Genomic DNA, 16,561 nt, shown 5'->3' with positions numbered 1-16,561 from the left:
CAGCGCGGCGGCCGGGATGAGAGGTGCGAACTCTCTGGCGTTCCGCCTCCTCCTTCTCGAGCATGACCGCTTCGCAGAAGGAGGCGACGGCATCCCATTCCCTCTCGCCCCGGACCATGGCCTGAACCAGGGCCGGACGCGAGGTCGCCACCGCCCAAAGCCTCGACGAGGACCCGGCGGTGCCCTTCCCATGCGGGGCACACCTGGACTGTGTGGTCCACCGTGTCCTCGGGGCTGTCTGCACAATGGTGACACCCGGGCGCCTCCTCACGACCGATGCGGTGCAGGTACCTCCCGAAACAACCGTGTCCGGTGAGGACCTGCGTCATGCGGTACGTGAGGGCGCCGTGACTCCTCCCGAGCCACTCCTCAAAGAGGGGACTTACCGCCACGATGGTGGCGTGCCCTGCACTGGGTTGCGACAGTCGCTCCCTCCAGGCCACCATGAGATCGCGCCGGAGCTCTGCCCGCTGCGCGACAACTTGCCGCGGCAACGGGGTTTCCCCCCGGCGCTGAGCCTCCTCGCGCCAGTCGTACAGGCGCAAGAAGACCCTCGCCTCCAGATCCCACGGTGGCAGTCCAGCAAGTAGGCCAGCTGCTTCGCGGGCGATCGTGCGGTACCCCCGGATTAGCCTAATGGCTATCACCCTTTGGGGCACGTTCAGGTAGTGTACAGCCCGCGGCCGTACCGAACGTGCCCATACCGGGGCCCCGTAAAGGGCCATGGACCGCATGACCCCCGCGTAGAGTTTACGGCAGGAGGCGTTTGGGCCTCCCAGGTTGGGCAGGAGCCGCTTGAATGCAGCACCTGCCTTCTCCAGTTTGGGGCCCAAACGTCGGAAATGCTCGACGAAGTTCCACCGGCCGTCGAGGACGAGTCCCAGGTATTTCATCGCCCTCTCGACGCCGATGGTAACCCCCCCCACCGTGACTTGGGAGCCTGAATGTGGCGCGTTCCGAAGCCCATGAAAGCACATGGCCTCGGATTTGTGCAAGGCCACCTCCAGGCCCAGCAGCTGGATCCTCTCGATAGGCCGTGTACTGCTTAGCCGGACTTTTCCTTGCTTTCCTAGAATCACAGCCTTATAAAGCCGACTGTTTCTCAAGCATCTGTTTGACGAAAAAATACTGTAACTTTTAACATAGTAAAAAGTATACCTATCGAAGAAACATTTTCTGATTTAATTGTATTTTTGCAGTTAGAAGTGAAAACAATTTTCATAGGTCGAAATCGAAATGAAAACACTACAAGTAACAAGAAACTCATTTATTCTCTTGAACTATGATAGGTTACAAGTATTTACAATGTACAAAACTTGGTGGTACATAGACTCCGTGAACTTATGAACAGTTACTTGTCTTTCGGAAGCATAGTTATTTACATTATGTATTGGAAGGAGAAAACATACAAAAACATATTTCATTCAAAGTGTATGACTGTATAAGATATATTGATAGATTTCTTCTAAGTTATTTTGAAAGCAGATTCATTGGAAGAATAAATTATTGAATTAAAAATTAAGTAATACATTACCTTGTGTGTGTATGTGTGTATTTTAAAACGTATAAAATCAGTGTGAAGCTTGTTTCAGTTATTTTTTGTAATAATTCGTGGTAGATGCGTGTGTGTAAAAGGGATAAAATCAATTTGAAGCTTGCTTCAATTATTTTTTAAGATAATTATCAGTTAAGCTGCGTTCAAACCAGTCAGCGTCAGTGCATATTACTCATAGCGTATCGTCGGTTATATGTGAACGAAAAAATGCATATAAGTATGGAAATACAATAAACTGCGTAACGCTCGCTCACATTCGGCGGCTGACAGTCAGTTTGGTTTGAACACAGCCTTAAGATGTTGTGAATACTTAAAAGTTAAAACATTTCTTAAAATTTTTGTATTGTATAACCATGTTAGAAGGCTCGGCAAACCAAGTCCGCCGTGTAATATGATGATTAAAAGTTTTTGTGTAACAAATGCTCGATTATTCAGATGTATGAAGATTTAAAATAATATACAATGTAACTTGTGGTTAAAACCCGTTGGGTTTAAGATTTCATCAATGCCTTTAAACTTTGAAAACTTCATAAGTGTGCAATCAATGGTTCAATAAGATATTATACAATTATTTCCCTTTTCATAAATGGCTTAATTCTCACAAATGACTCTTTAGTTTGTGGTTCAATTCAATTATTGCTAAAATTATTTATTGCATGATAAAATCATTCATGTTCAATGTCATGACTACATATAACATCATTTCATTTGATTTTAGTTCATACATAGGCAAGCAGTCGTTAATTTTATTAATAGTGATAAGTTCGTTCAAAGTGGAAGTAAAACATTATAGTTCATTTATGTGGTTTAATGGAGAAACTAATATATCTGCAAGATCATTTTACAAGCAACTGTCTCTATGAAAATGCCTATAAGATGATATCAAATCGTGGTACCTAACCATTTTCATATACTTATGTTAATGTTATGTCCTTTTTAGAGTCATCAATGTGTTATTCTAGGATAGGAGTTATTAAGTATTAACTATAGCAACCTTTATTCCGACTACAAATAGGTACTGTTTATAACCAATCCTGGCATTATTTTGGTTATTTCAAAAAGGTATGTATGTATAAAATGATCCTGCAGTTTCAGTTATTGGCACTGTAACTACGACGTCACAACGTCACTATAATTCACTATCGGCCAAACACTCAAACGCCACTCAATTCAAAAACTGCTTAACTTAAAAATTAAGTAACGTTTGAGTATTTCGAGGTAAGTAACATATAACTCTATCGTTACATTATGCTGCATCTAGTCTAAGTAAAAATATTACGCTTAAGTTATTAGTATACATAACATACACTAGCAAAACATTAGAATTCAGTCTTTATTTCAGCACATTACTTGATATTATTTCACTTTATTTACAGTACATTTTCGAGGTCAACTTTATACATTAGAAGTATATATTTCCATCTCGGTATATTTTGATCATTATATCATAGAACATATTAAAATGTATAAATACAACGTAACTATTAAATTTGACTATAGTTTTTATATCAATATCTGTTCTTTATTAAAGGCCTCTTTGAATTATTATTAGTTGTTTAACAGGTTAAATATATGGTTGGTTATGGTGGGTATCTAATATAGTTGGCGCTTGAAATGTTGACTCAAAAAATTTACATGAACTAGTGTCTGCCACGGGCTCACAAGAGAATTTGCATGATGCGATAATCATTCTATCTTAAAAGGTGTTTAACGTACTTACTTTTTATCAATTGCACTTATAGATAATAAATTAGTACATTTATTTCCCATTCCTAACATTGGCAAATGCAATTTCTCAAAAACAGCAAAATTAGGTACCCATCAAAACAATCCTCATTTTTAAAGAAATCACTTGATCATTGAACCAATAGTAATTATGTACATTAATTTTATTGCTGTGTTGTCCTTCTAGTTCAATTATACTAAACTGCACTAGAATAAGTCACTATTATCACACTAATGTTCTGCGTTATACATTTAGAACGTAGTTATTTGAAAACAAAGTAAGTATAATCTACGTGTTCTCCTCGGTTCCACTCTTATCTCGAGGGAACTACATACTACTTATGGGTAATAGGGTCTAGGATATCTATATTTTTTACCCTTCATCATAATCGGTTTAGTAGTTTCGGTAAAAGTGCGACAGACAGACAGGGTTACTTTTGCATTTATAATATTAGCAAGGAATTCCGTATTTTTAAAAGTTGAAGATTATTCCCGATTGATAAAAATCAAGCTTTGTATATTTTATTTGCTAAAAAATTATAAAAAGAAAAAAATTAAGTGCATTAAAAGTAAGATAGATCCGTAGTAACCGCCGTCCAAATATTATAAATAAAATTAAAGAAAATAGTGATTACATAAAAGAACTAGTATTTGGACTATTCTAGTACATTAAATTGACTACATTATACAATGTGTCTGCGTAAGACCCGTGCCGATATAAAATCCTAATAAATAACAAAGCGGTACAAATGTTAGTTTTATAAAACTTTCGCATTATTATTTGATATATTTTGGTCCTAAGAAATAAGTTTGGATGCCACTAACTTTTGGCGCTACGAAGCATTCGGAAGATTTCATACCTTGTTGTTACTCGATAATATTTTAAGCATTTATTCATCAAATAAAATGTAATAAAACAAAGTTATTTCTATTAATAAATACTTAGCAAAAGGGGATATGGAAACTCGTATTTCATATTCGCAGTCTTTAATCTTTAATTTAATTTTAGTCTTATGATACGAAAAGTCGTATCCAATTTTGCCATTTCAAGCCAAGTAGCGCCTTGTAGCAGCGATTGTAATACTAATTTATATGGATAAAATTGAAACTAGTTACAGCTCACGTCAGATAACTGTGCGCTTCCGAACTTGCGCATTCGCATTTCGTATGACTTCAGAGGCGCAAAGTTATTTGGCGTGGTCTGTTTGTGTATCACAGAGGCTCATACCGCGGGTATGTTGTAGAGCGCCGTCAGTCTCTCGATGAAGCCGTTTTCAGTAGTTTCATGCATTTCTGTCCGCACGTCACGCTCCAAATGTCCAAGTGACATTTGAGAATTAGGCACTATGATATTACCCTTCTCTATATGAGTGTACACTTGCATTTTCCCGTCAGTATTCTCTTGTCTAAACACTGTATGGTCGGGTTCGGCCACAGTCTGATCACAGAGCACATTGTTCCTAAACATAGGCCTCAGTATAGCAAGTTCCCTCTCGTGGCTTTGTTCCTCTTTGTACTCTATAACTTGCTTCGCAAACGGATTTTCGAGTTCGTCTTTATAATTACACTCACTATATTCCTCTTTAGCAGAAACTAACTTTCCATAATGTCCGTCTTGCCTCGTGTCGAACACTTCCACGTTATTTGTATAGCTTTCATCTAGCTGGTCTATGGTTACGTTAGGCGCTCCTTTTTTGGGATTATGGTTTTTCTTATTAGGCTTAGTTTTCTTTTCAGAAGACCTTAAAATTATGGGACCTTTAGTAGTAGATGCTAGGGCAATTTTCTTAATTTTAGATGATTCTATTTTGATGTTAGGTTTGTCGTCTGCTTTGTCTATGGGTTTCTTGTCGTCGTTGTCTTTGGGCTTGGTCTTCTGGTCTGTAATCCGGTTCCGCACTTTGTCGTGTATGAGCATGTGCCGGCGCAGGTCGCCTCCCACGCGGAAACTCTTGTCACACTGGGAACATTTGTGGGGTCTGTCACCTGCGAAACAAAGTAAAATGTTAAATATTTTTATACATAAGGTGATACTCATTTTTAGTTATGTTTACTATTGAGATGAGATGCAAGATTAATGGGTAGAATAATAATATCTTTTCCGATATTGCACGATACGATTTTTCAAAACACATAAAGTTGAGTTATAAGTGAGACAACAACAGGTGTTCAATACCGAACAAATACCGATATTATTCTAGTAAGAAAAGAAGCAAACCGCTAGCTTAACAAAGTATGATAACCCAAAATTTAAGTTTTGTCTGAGAACCGATTTATTTTACCCCGATGTTGAAGCATATACAAAATACATACTAAGGAAAGTTTTCGTCAAACTGAACGGCGTCTTGCAACTAACATCCGAGCATTATAATTAAGTTTGACGTGATCTACATACCAGTATGTGTCCGCATATGGCTGAGCCTGTAGGACGAGGCTCGGAAGGTCTTGGTGCAGTAGTCACACTTGTAGTTCCTCTCGCCCGTGTGGATGCGACGGTGGACGTTCAGGGAGTATTTGCGAGCGAACTCCTTGCCGCAGAACTCGCATTTAAATAGTTTCTGGACGAAAATCATATGTTTTAGATTTACAGGTAAGTAAAATTGAAAGGGTACGTGCGAGGTTTAACCAAAGCACCGCCAAAACAGCCTTTGCACATTAGCGAATTTTCCGAGCGGATTTTCCACTAGGCTTGTTGCGTGATATCGATTGGTTGGTACAACCTGTATAGCGAGGTTTTTGATGCAGCAGTTGTCAATTGTTTGCCCGAAAGAAACAAGCGATGGCGAACAGTTTTTTCGCTCGGAAAATCCAAAAGTATGAAATAGCTGTAATACGTGAAATCGAAGACGACTACCACTGAAAACTACGTCTACTACTGAAAAGGCTAAAAGGCTATAAGCGCCCTTCCAGGACAACTTCAAAATTCCGGGATGTTTTGTACAATCCTGGTATAAAAAAATCAAAAATAATAAAGTAGTGACCTGGTCGGAGTGTATGGAGATCTTGTGGTACTTGACGTCGCTCCACTGGCGGAAGTCGCGGCCGCACACGTCGCACTTGTACGGCCGGTCGCCGTTGTGCACGCGCTTGTGGATCTGACGGACGGACGGACGAATGTTTACATAGTCAAGTGGATTCAGTAGTGAAACGTACACACCATTTGAGTAGTATGTAACTAAGGCAAATGATCTCGATGCTTTTTTCTTTTTAAACTCAGGGTTTCTATTATCAGATCCTAGATTTGATGACAACGGTACCATTTTGGGAAGTATTTTGAATTAACAAAAAATAATGAAAACGTCAAGTTCTGGCAAGATACTTTTAGAAATTAAACGTTGTACTTTTAGAACATAAATACTACAATCGAGCACAGTAGTGCTACAGATTTGGTGCAATATTAACATACGCTTAGGCAGACGTGTTCTATCGAAAAACATCACTTTTTTTAACAAAATAAATGTTGTCCCTTCTAGAATCTTTCAGAAGATTTTCATGCCATTATCTATGCACGTCAATTAACTTATTTTTATTATATTTTTAGACAGTAAACTAAATACACAAATTACCTTAAGCGCAGCAACAGTATAAAATCCCTTCCCGCACTCTCGACACATGTGCTGCTTCCCACTATGCGACAACAAATGATACAACAAACTATTCCGATGTTGAAACACTCTCGGACACTCTGGACACTCGAAATGTTTACTTTTCTTCTTCTCCACATCTGGTTTCACGTCACTAGCAGGAGTGTCATCAGGTGGTGGGTTGTCATTAGGTAGGTCAGAAGTGTCGGCGTTGTCGGACATCATGTTGTCGGGGTTTTCGGTTATAATGTTGTCGGCGTTGTCGGGTATAATGTTGTCGGCGAAATTCTGGTTGTTGGTTGTCACATCTGTTTCTAGGATACGGCGCAGGATTTCATCTGTTGGGTTGTAATGGTGAGATTAGGAATATAAAATTGTATTTTTCAAAATGGCAATTTGTATGTTTAAAAATATTATCAGTAACATATAACCTATAGGAGGCATGGGATTAAAAGAAATAATATACTAATTTAGTATTTAAAATATATACATGCATAGTATTTTTAACATTTGATTTAGGCGATCAGGTGTTTCCGAGGCATGTGGCAGATATTGACTATTGTAGCATTGGTATGCAACAAGTGCATAAGACAAAATACATGTTTTACAACACCAATGCGGCATCGGTGTCAATGTTCATGTCTATTCATCATTACAGTGCTGTCCATATTTCAATTAACAAATTATTTAGCAAATGAAATCAAGAGAATGACTGCAAATTGAACAACAAGGCCATCCTCCTTATTCGAACATGAACTATACAGGGAACTATAGTCGTTACAATAGTAACCTTTAAGCCAAATGGCGTTAAATGGGGGGTATTATAAAGAAAGTAATACTATACATTGCGAGTTAGCTTTAAGCATCTTGAGGTGTTGTGTATCATGCGGCGCCGCGCAGCACTGCACCGCGCCCGCGGGAGCTGCGCCGCCCGGGGGCGCCGTGCTAGCCCCGCGACCGTACCTGGATATATGAATCATAATGTTATTTGTAAGACATAGTAGCCCGGTCAAAATAGACATTTGAAATAACAAAAATTCCCAGAAAGCTGATTTTTGGTGGAGAGCTACATTTGATCATTATAAATAAAATATTAAAAGTCCCCATCGATCCCATGTGTGCGTCAAAAGTTATTCGAGGTCGAACGTTAAAATTTTTGTTTTTTTTGTATTTTTTTCGAAAACGGTAAGTTTTATAAAAAAACAACATCAGACCAAAGTTGTAGATCTTAAAATTTTATACAAAAATGGCATTGACAGTTTTCTCCTAAATGTTATCATTCCAGAGATATCGCGACTCATAAGTCAGACTACACTTGATATGCACATATAAGCAACGTATATACGAGGGCTGCCTTTTAAGTTGTGTGGTTTGTAATAAGTAAAGACAATCTAATAGGTTAATACCATTTATTATTTTTCAAAGAATTCTCCGCGATATTTAATGCACTTTTGCATGCATTAAAACCAGTTCTTGAAACATTTATTCCATTCTGAAGTGGGGGTAGTCAAATTGGCCGATTTGTATGAGTCAACAGCTTTTTCAGGTGTGCTGAAACGTTGACCCCTTTGCTTAATTTTGGGCAATGTAAAAAAATCGTTATTATGCCCACGGATCTATGTCACGGTATGTTAAATGTTGGTCTGCGAGATTTAACTGCCGCATAGCCTCGATATTATCTTGGGTCATGGCGGGTTTTCACGTGGCTTGTCACTGAGGCTAGAGTGCCCACGTTGAAATTCTAAACCAAGATCAAAATATTTTTATTAAAAAAGGCCTTTGCAGGCTCCTATGAAATGTCACACTATTTGCACGGTTCCAAAAAGTTGGTCTCATGGAGAAGAGCCGGCAAGAAACTCCATAGACACTCTTATAAAAAGTAATATTTTCACAAACATTCTATTATATAACAATAGTAAGCTAACAAAATTATACAATGCAACTGAAAGTTAAACTGTAAACTGCTAACTCCTAACCTAATCTCTGTTTTACACATTATTTTGTAAATTAGGGCATGCCACCATCGTGGCGGTAAGTCCCCTCTTTGAGGAGTGGCTCGGGAGGAGTCATGGCGGCCTCACGTACCGCGTGACGCAGGTCCTCACCGAATACGTTTGTTTCGGGAGGTACCTGTATCGAATCGGTCGTGAGGAGGCGCCGGGGTGTCACCACTGTGCGGACATCCCCAAGGGCACGGTGTACCACACAGTCCAGGTGTGCGTGGGAATAGCACCGTCGGGTCCTCGTCGAGGCTTTAGACGGCGGCGACCTCTCGCATCCGGCCCTGGTTCAGGCCATGGTCCGGGGCAAGAGAGAGTGGGATGATGTCGCCTCCTTCTGCGAAGCAGTCATTCTCGAGAAGGAGGAGGCGGTACGACAAAGAGTTCGCACCTCTCATCCCGGCCGCCGCGCTGGACCAGGAAGACACCACGGGCGCCGGGTGCCGCGAGACGACTCCCGGCCACCGTAGGCGTGGGTCTGTGGGCGGTGAGTTTGGGTGGGTCATCGCTCATGTCTAGTTAATAGACAAAGAACCCGTGTCGGCGGCGCGCGTTTTTCACGCGCTCCTCAAAGAGATGTCAGCAACCCCAGCGGGGCCCAGCAGGGCCAAGGCTTGCTGGGGCTGCGGGATTGTTCGACAGAGTTACCGCGATCCTGGTACATAAAAGGCTAACGACGAAACACGACGGTTTTTAGTCAGTAAGAGTCTGACAATCAAAGCCCTCGTATATCGACTGCAAGCAAGCAATACCTCCTATCTGACATTTTTGTTTCAAAAAACCAAAAAACTTGTATCTACCATAAACTACCTTTAGATTCAAAATAAAAACAAAAAACTTTATTAATCAATACTATGCTTAGAAAAAGAAAACTTGGATTTTCAGTATCTCATTATACCTTCCTCGGAATAAGGATTTTATTAAGTTTTATTGTTCCCCTTTAAAATCCACCCGGAGTCAGATAGGAGGTATTGCTTGCTTGCAGTCAATATACGTTGCTTATATGTGCATATCAAGTGTAGTGTGACTCTTTGAATCGCAATATCTCAGGAATGGTAACATTTAAGAGAAAACTGTCAATGCCATTTTTGTAGAAAATTTTAAGATCTACAACTTTGTTCTGATGTTCTTTTTTGATAAAACTTACCGTTTTCGAAAAAATAAAAAAACCTAAAATTTTGATGTTTTCCTCGAAGAACTTTTGACGCACACATGGGATCGATGGGGACTTTTAGTTTTTTATTTATAATGATCAAATCTAGCTCTCCACCATAAATCAGCTTTCTGGGATTTTTTGTTATTTGACCACTACTTTTATGTCTATTTTGACCGGGCTAATAGGCACAATATAAAAGTCTTACAGATAATTAGAACGCTACGCTTTGTCAGAAGATATGCAAATATTAAAATTATGTTCTGGCTAAGCTTAATGGCCGTTTTAGGATTTTCGATCATAGGTCGCCCACGAAGCCCGACCCACTGATAAATGGAAAAGGTTTCTACGCAGCTATATTTTGGCACACACTTATGCCTTTTACAGTCATTGAAGCTATACCTAAGGCAATAAATAGAGTAATTGAAAAAGAGGAATTGGGAGAGGAAAGCCAGTAATTAGAAAAATAACTTCTCGCGACTTATGTCGCTAAAACGCACCGTACCTAAAAATCTGATCACTCAGGTTACTTAAAATCCCATAACTTACCAATGCCTCACATTCTCTTGATGTGCATGTCCGTTTTCCACCGTCAGGTGCGGCAGCAACGTATGTTCATACTGTTGATGTTGCGCGTGCGACTCGTGCGCGTCGTGCGAGTCGTGCGGCACGTGCGAGTCGTGAGGAACGTGGGAATCGTGCGGAACGTGCGATTCATGTGGTTCGTCGACGGCGACGTGGATGCCTTCCATTAAGTCTTCTGGTTCGCTGAATTCGCCCATGTCTTCTAGCTGTAGGACGGAAATTAGAAGGTTTTATAGGCTGGGCACATTAATGAAAATGAAAAACGCAGCACTATCTATAGGTTTAAAATTATCGAAACATACTCAAACACACAATAAAATTCCAGTGTTCCATTTCCGTTACAAAGAACAAAAAAAACAAGCTAGTTGAAGAAGATAGATAAGTCCAAATTTAAAAATATATGGGTATTACAAAATATATAGGTACATAAGTCCCATATAAAAAATATATCTTAGCGTCTGTCTTTAATCAATCAACTTTGACAGCGACAAAAACTTTACTTATTTACTACTCTTCCACAACACGAAAAACAGACAAACAAAACCAAAAAAAACTTACCTTCATATTACTATGAACCTCTTTAATATGCGCTTCACACTGCTTCTGCTTCCTAAACGACTTATTACACTTCCCGCAGCTGTACAAATCCAATTTATCCAAAGAATCATATAGATCCGTCTTCTCAACCTCTTGTACCACAGTGGGCGGTTCCTTGTCCATACTTGCCATGGAATATTGAACCTTATTGTTAGGGTACGTGTATGTTTTATCGCTTGTAGTGTATAGTACGTGTTTGTCTATCGTTTGGTACATGGTTTTGGGTATGGTGTTCTCGAGAGACAGTTCTACGATTGAATCTGGGATCGTTGTTACGTTGTCTACTATGCAGCTGTTGGACATCTGTGAAAAAGTAAAAAGTATACTAACATAGACTAACAAAATGTCTTTCAACTCTGTGGCCCAGAGTTCACCAAAGCGAACAGGATGGATAGACTTTCTCAAATCAAATCGTTTAGTTCACAACTGCTAGAGCATAAATGATAAACGAAATTCTATCGGTGGCTGAAAATCTTCTATGCTCCTGATTTTTGGAGTTTGGTCCTATAGGCTGATTAAAACTTTATAACTCTTCCATTTACAAACTGTAACATGTTAAAATAATTATGTCAAAAATTATTAAATGCACCCTATATCCTTCCCAAATCGAATCTTTGGTTCGTCAAGACATTATTAAGTGTGACAAACAGTTACACTATTCATTTTAAACACAACAGCAAAAAAACTCAATTGCTAAAGTACTAATGATGTCCTGCTGGCGATATTTACCTTATCGATGCCCAAATCAGGCACGGGGTTCTCAATAATGATGTGAGGCTCATAGTGTTGTTTCAGATGCTGGTAGAACTTCAACTGTTCCTCTCCGTAGAACTCGCCGCATAGCTGGCAGATGTAGATTGGACGCACCTAGATAAGTAACCACAAAATTGTAATGGGTTTAAACAAGCACGAATATCAGCTATATTGTATACGTAAGTATATGAAAGCTGGTCGTTCTTGTAACATTATTTCTATAACTCAAAAACCCTCGAAACTGGTGGGATTTACAGGGCTTTAGACCTGGGGAAAGGACAAAACAAAAGATTTTTTTATCCCCATCAAGGTACGGGAAGTCATTTACCAGGGACTCAGGTGGAACTGCGGGGTGGAAGCTAGTTATATAGCTAGCTCTTAGCGATAAGACCGCCCATTATGTCACCTACCTTAACTAGATTAAGATCAAAAATGTAAAATTGGTGTACCTAATAAAGTATATCTATCTATCTATCTATCTAGTATATAAGCTAGTTTATGATGAAACAAAAAGGTGATCAGTCCTGGCAATGACGATCAGGTTATTTGGGGAAAGGCACAGTTATCTAATGCCCCTGTACGTACCTCATGGGTGATGTGGTGCGCGTGGTGCGGCGCGAAGGTGTCGGGCAGGATCTCCTGCTCCGAGCCCGGCGCCGCCAGCCCCATGCGAGAATCCACATCAGAACAGCTGATCACTACCAGCTCCTGCTAACATACCACGTAAACGAACATGTTTAAATTAATTGATTTTGTGACCCCTTAATCAGCGTCTTTGGCCTTCGATGATGATGCCGTATAGGCTTAGGATAGCATGCTGCTTAGGATAGCATGCTGCTGTTGATTGATGGGTGAAGGAGGTCAGATAGGGCAGTCGCTCCTTGTAAAACACTGGTACTCAGCTACATCCGGTTAGACTGGAACCCGACCTCGATATAGTTGGGAAAATGCTCGGGAGATGATGATGAGTGAACGTATTGCAAGTACAATGCTGACATTACATCATCATAATATAGCTGGTATAAAAAGGTCTATAAACTGATGTACTGACATAGTGACGTACACAAAGAGTTTGGTCTCATAACGATACAAATTTTTACCTAACAAAAATCGTACATAAATGTTTACCACACAAGTCTACACTTAGGTACATTGTCATATAGGTCATCGATAACTATATCTATTAGCATTGTTTCCTAATTACTAGTCGCTTCGTTATCACGTTTCACTAATAAGGTGTTTGCATCTTTAGTTACAATACACGTGTATTGCTATAAATGTATATTATATACCTTTATGTACCTACTACACGCTTCTTTTACTAATATGTATAGTTGTACATACATTCAGTTTTTTCGAAAGGCACGTTAAATTGGTAGACCGCGGCTATCATTTTAACATCGTTACAGGTGGTCCGACGCCAGAAAAACTGGCAACCAGATTCTTATCAAGGGGGTAATTATTACTCGGGTGCATCCGCTGAGACCGGAAGCCGACTCCAACATAGTTGAAAAAAGACTAAGGCAAGATGTTGAAAAATTAAGACATATTAAACTAACCTGCTCAGGAGTACTATTGCCGTTATTCTTCTTCAACTTCCTAGATATTCTCTTCTTGTGCGGCAAACTCTTCTTGCTCTGATGTTTGTGCTGCGCCGGCGATGCTCCCGGACCTAATTCTAGTACTGGCCCGTCTGACTCCACCATAGACGAGTCGTCCTGTTAGGAGATAAAATTGATTACAAATTACAATATATGAAGTACGAAGTTCTTTAAGAAGGTGATGTTAAAGATGCAAGGGGAATGGACGAAATGGCATAAATTAGGAAAATCTGTAAAACGCGGAGTAAAAATTCGTAATACCTTATTGTATTTTTCAAAGATATAAACGAAAGATAAAATGGATCTTTGCGTTATGTGAATCAAGAACATCGGACAATTTATACTAATATTATAAAGCTGAAGAGTTGGTTTGAACGCGATATCCTCAGGAACTACTGTACTGATTCGAAATTCCAATTTATCGAGGGAGGCTATAGGTTACTATTCTATCCTAATGATATGTAAAGCACGGAATGCGTGTAAATATTCCGCATGAGATAGCCGCTCTGTCCGCGAATGTGATTCTTAACAGTTAACTTACTTTAAGTTGTAGTTTGGCCTTATTACTGAACCAATCAGTTTCGGGACACCGTTTCATGTCCTGCAAGGGAGGCAGAGGAGGCAGGTGGCCTATGTCTACCACTATGGCATCTTGTGACTGGTCCTGGGAATAGTATACTCACTTTAGAAAGGAAACACCAAACCACCACAAGCGACAAGCTGAGAATCCAAGAGGCTGGTGACAGTCGCTCGAGTCGGAACTGTACCTTTATATGTAGAAACAGCTACAAAACTAATCTTAATTCATTTTTGATGTGCAACTTAAAACTATAAGACTATTTGTGAATATTTTTATACTTCCTCGATAAAAGGGCTATCTAGCACTAAAATAAGTTTTTTAATAGAGAAAGTAGTTCCTGAGTTACATTTAAGCTAACCAACTCTTCAGTTTTATGATATTAGGTACAGATAACTATAATGGGTTCTACAATGTAAAGATTACTCAAAATAATTGTGGTAATTGACACATCTATCTTGTGCCAGTAAGATGAGTTGAACTGTTCTACTGAAAAAGTACTGGATGATAAATAAAAATAAAAAAAAAAAAAAAAAAAAACAGAAAAAGGTAAATAAAAATTGATAGAATCAGTGCTAGAAATAGTCATAAAAACTAGTATTACTTGTGTTGTGACAATCAAAATTCTTGCTTACCATTGGTGGGCCATGGAATAGCCTCATGGAGCTATCCAGGATTATAGAGCTATCCACATCACCCCTTACTGTATGAATCTGAAAATGGATTAGATAAGATTACCTGCATTATGCAAATATCTCATAGAAATAAGGGATTTTTAAGTACCTTGCTGATATTATGAATGTAAGGTCAACCTTCTGAATCAATTAAATTGAAATAGTCTCATGTTCAATGCACATAAATATTAGCCCAGACGTTCATCATTCAAGAATTTATTAACAGTTGTTCCATAGACAAAACATAGCAAAATAAACCTCTTTACTCTAAAAAATCATCCAATTATTTCAACTATGTTTTGTATACCTTATGGTGCATCTGAGGCTGTCCCCTCGACTGTTGGGAGGTGATGTGTGCCATGAGAGCTGCCAGCCTGCCTTCTGGATCCATCAGCTCTTCCCCCCATTGACCCTCAGCCACTTGGTCTCCCACTGATACTTGTCTGGGGAAGAATAGTGTTTATTTACTAACTGCAGATATAAATACACTCAGGGAAAACTAATGGAAAGTTGTACAGTCTCTAGAAATATGAAATAGGCTTGAATACTTATGATCTGCATTAAAAATACTCCCAAATCGTTTACAAAACCAGTCTTCTCTTGGGTGGGCAAAGGAAATCATGTTGTGTTCAGTTCTGGATTTTATTACAACTTGCTACTATGTACAGTAAAGAGTATGTATACCTGCAGAGTGAGGTGGAGAATGTCTGGGAGTGCATGATGGCCACCCTGCCGCCTCCATCATCCTGCACATTGAGGGCCAAGGCATTTCCGTCCACATGTACCGCCTGGAAAGAAAGATATAAGATCCTTTAGAGATATAATACTCTCTCTAGATCTATTCTCTTGACATAAGAGATGTTGTGAGCTTCATATTGTAAATCTAAATCAGTAGGCACAGAACATAGGTCCGTAGGTGGTGTAAAAAATATTTAAGTGTAATTTATTCTCTGCAATTTAGTGTAAATTTATTTAATTTAAAGTGTTCAAGAATATTAACCAGGTATCATTGAAATTAAGTTTTCGGGTCTTTGAAACTTAATGCAATAACAATTGAATACACAAATCACTATAATCGATTAACTACATATAAAACTAATTCGTAATTAGATAGGTACATAGTCAATTACAAAATTTAATGGTTTTACCTCATCAGCTGGGTGGGAAGTTATGTAGTGTGTGACGGTTTCATCCATTGTTACAAAGGATATTTATTTACGCTGCATAAAATAACACTTCACAATAGAAACTCGTATTTTCATCTTTCGTTTACAAAAATTGTGGTTAGGTTATCTGACAGCTGTATTGCTTACGCTCAAGGTCACCAATTATTTATTTAGTTTTGTATTTACAATAATTAATCTAAATATTCTATAATATATTAAGTAACTTATATCAAATCAACATTACACTATCACATTTTTAACTACTCTACAATAGCTCTAAAAGTTTCTTTTTACATTTAATTTCCACTTTACAAACAAAGCCCTACCCTAGCTAGACTTTTTTACCGTGATGCATAGTGTTGTGAAACTTTTGTAATAAGTTGATTAGGGATTTACTTGCAAAATCAAAACGCAATTTATTGTCAGTTCTATTTGAAGCTAATATTATCATTAATTAATAGCTAATTAACTTTTAACTAGTGAATAACTTGCCATATTATAATAACTTAGAATCCTAACGAAGGTACGGCGAAAGTGTTTCTTTTTTGAAAAGGATTTGGCCATACCATAGTAACGGGCGTCACTATTCAT

General features: G+C 39.0%; 1 protein-coding gene across 3 annotated transcripts; it reads right to left on the bottom strand.

The window, feature by feature from the left end:
- Positions 1-1,252: 1,252 nt before the first annotated feature.
- LOC124632659 lies at positions 1,253-16,388 on the bottom strand. Of its 3 annotated transcripts, none has more exons than XM_047167574.1 (15): positions 15,953-16,388; positions 15,489-15,592; positions 15,112-15,247; positions 14,766-14,843; positions 14,095-14,217; positions 13,512-13,670; positions 12,538-12,660; positions 11,929-12,066; positions 11,161-11,502; positions 10,567-10,808; positions 7,709-7,827; positions 6,847-7,202; positions 6,262-6,375; positions 5,676-5,838; positions 1,253-5,266 (listed from the first exon to the last, which is right to left on the bottom strand). In XM_047167574.1, exons 1-15 carry the CDS (start codon positions 15,998-16,000, stop codon positions 4,503-4,505), a joined length of 3,009 nt encoding a protein of 1,002 aa, XP_047023530.1. In that variant the 5' UTR covers positions 16,001-16,388; the 3' UTR covers positions 1,253-4,502. The 3 variants fall into 3 exon arrangements, with proteins under 3 accessions (XP_047023530.1, XP_047023529.1, XP_047023531.1); XM_047167573.1 differs by having other exon boundaries at positions 12,538-12,663; positions 15,953-16,387; XM_047167575.1 differs by lacking the exon at positions 14,095-14,217 and having other exon boundaries at positions 12,538-12,663; positions 15,953-16,384.
- Between the last annotated feature and the right edge of the window lie 173 nt (positions 16,389-16,561).

Source organism: Helicoverpa zea, chromosome 8, assembly GCF_022581195.2.
Source record: "Helicoverpa zea isolate HzStark_Cry1AcR chromosome 8, ilHelZeax1.1, whole genome shotgun sequence".
NCBI lineage: Eukaryota > Metazoa > Arthropoda > Insecta > Lepidoptera > Noctuidae > Helicoverpa > Helicoverpa zea.
This window is presented reverse-complemented; position numbering and strand designations above follow the sequence as displayed.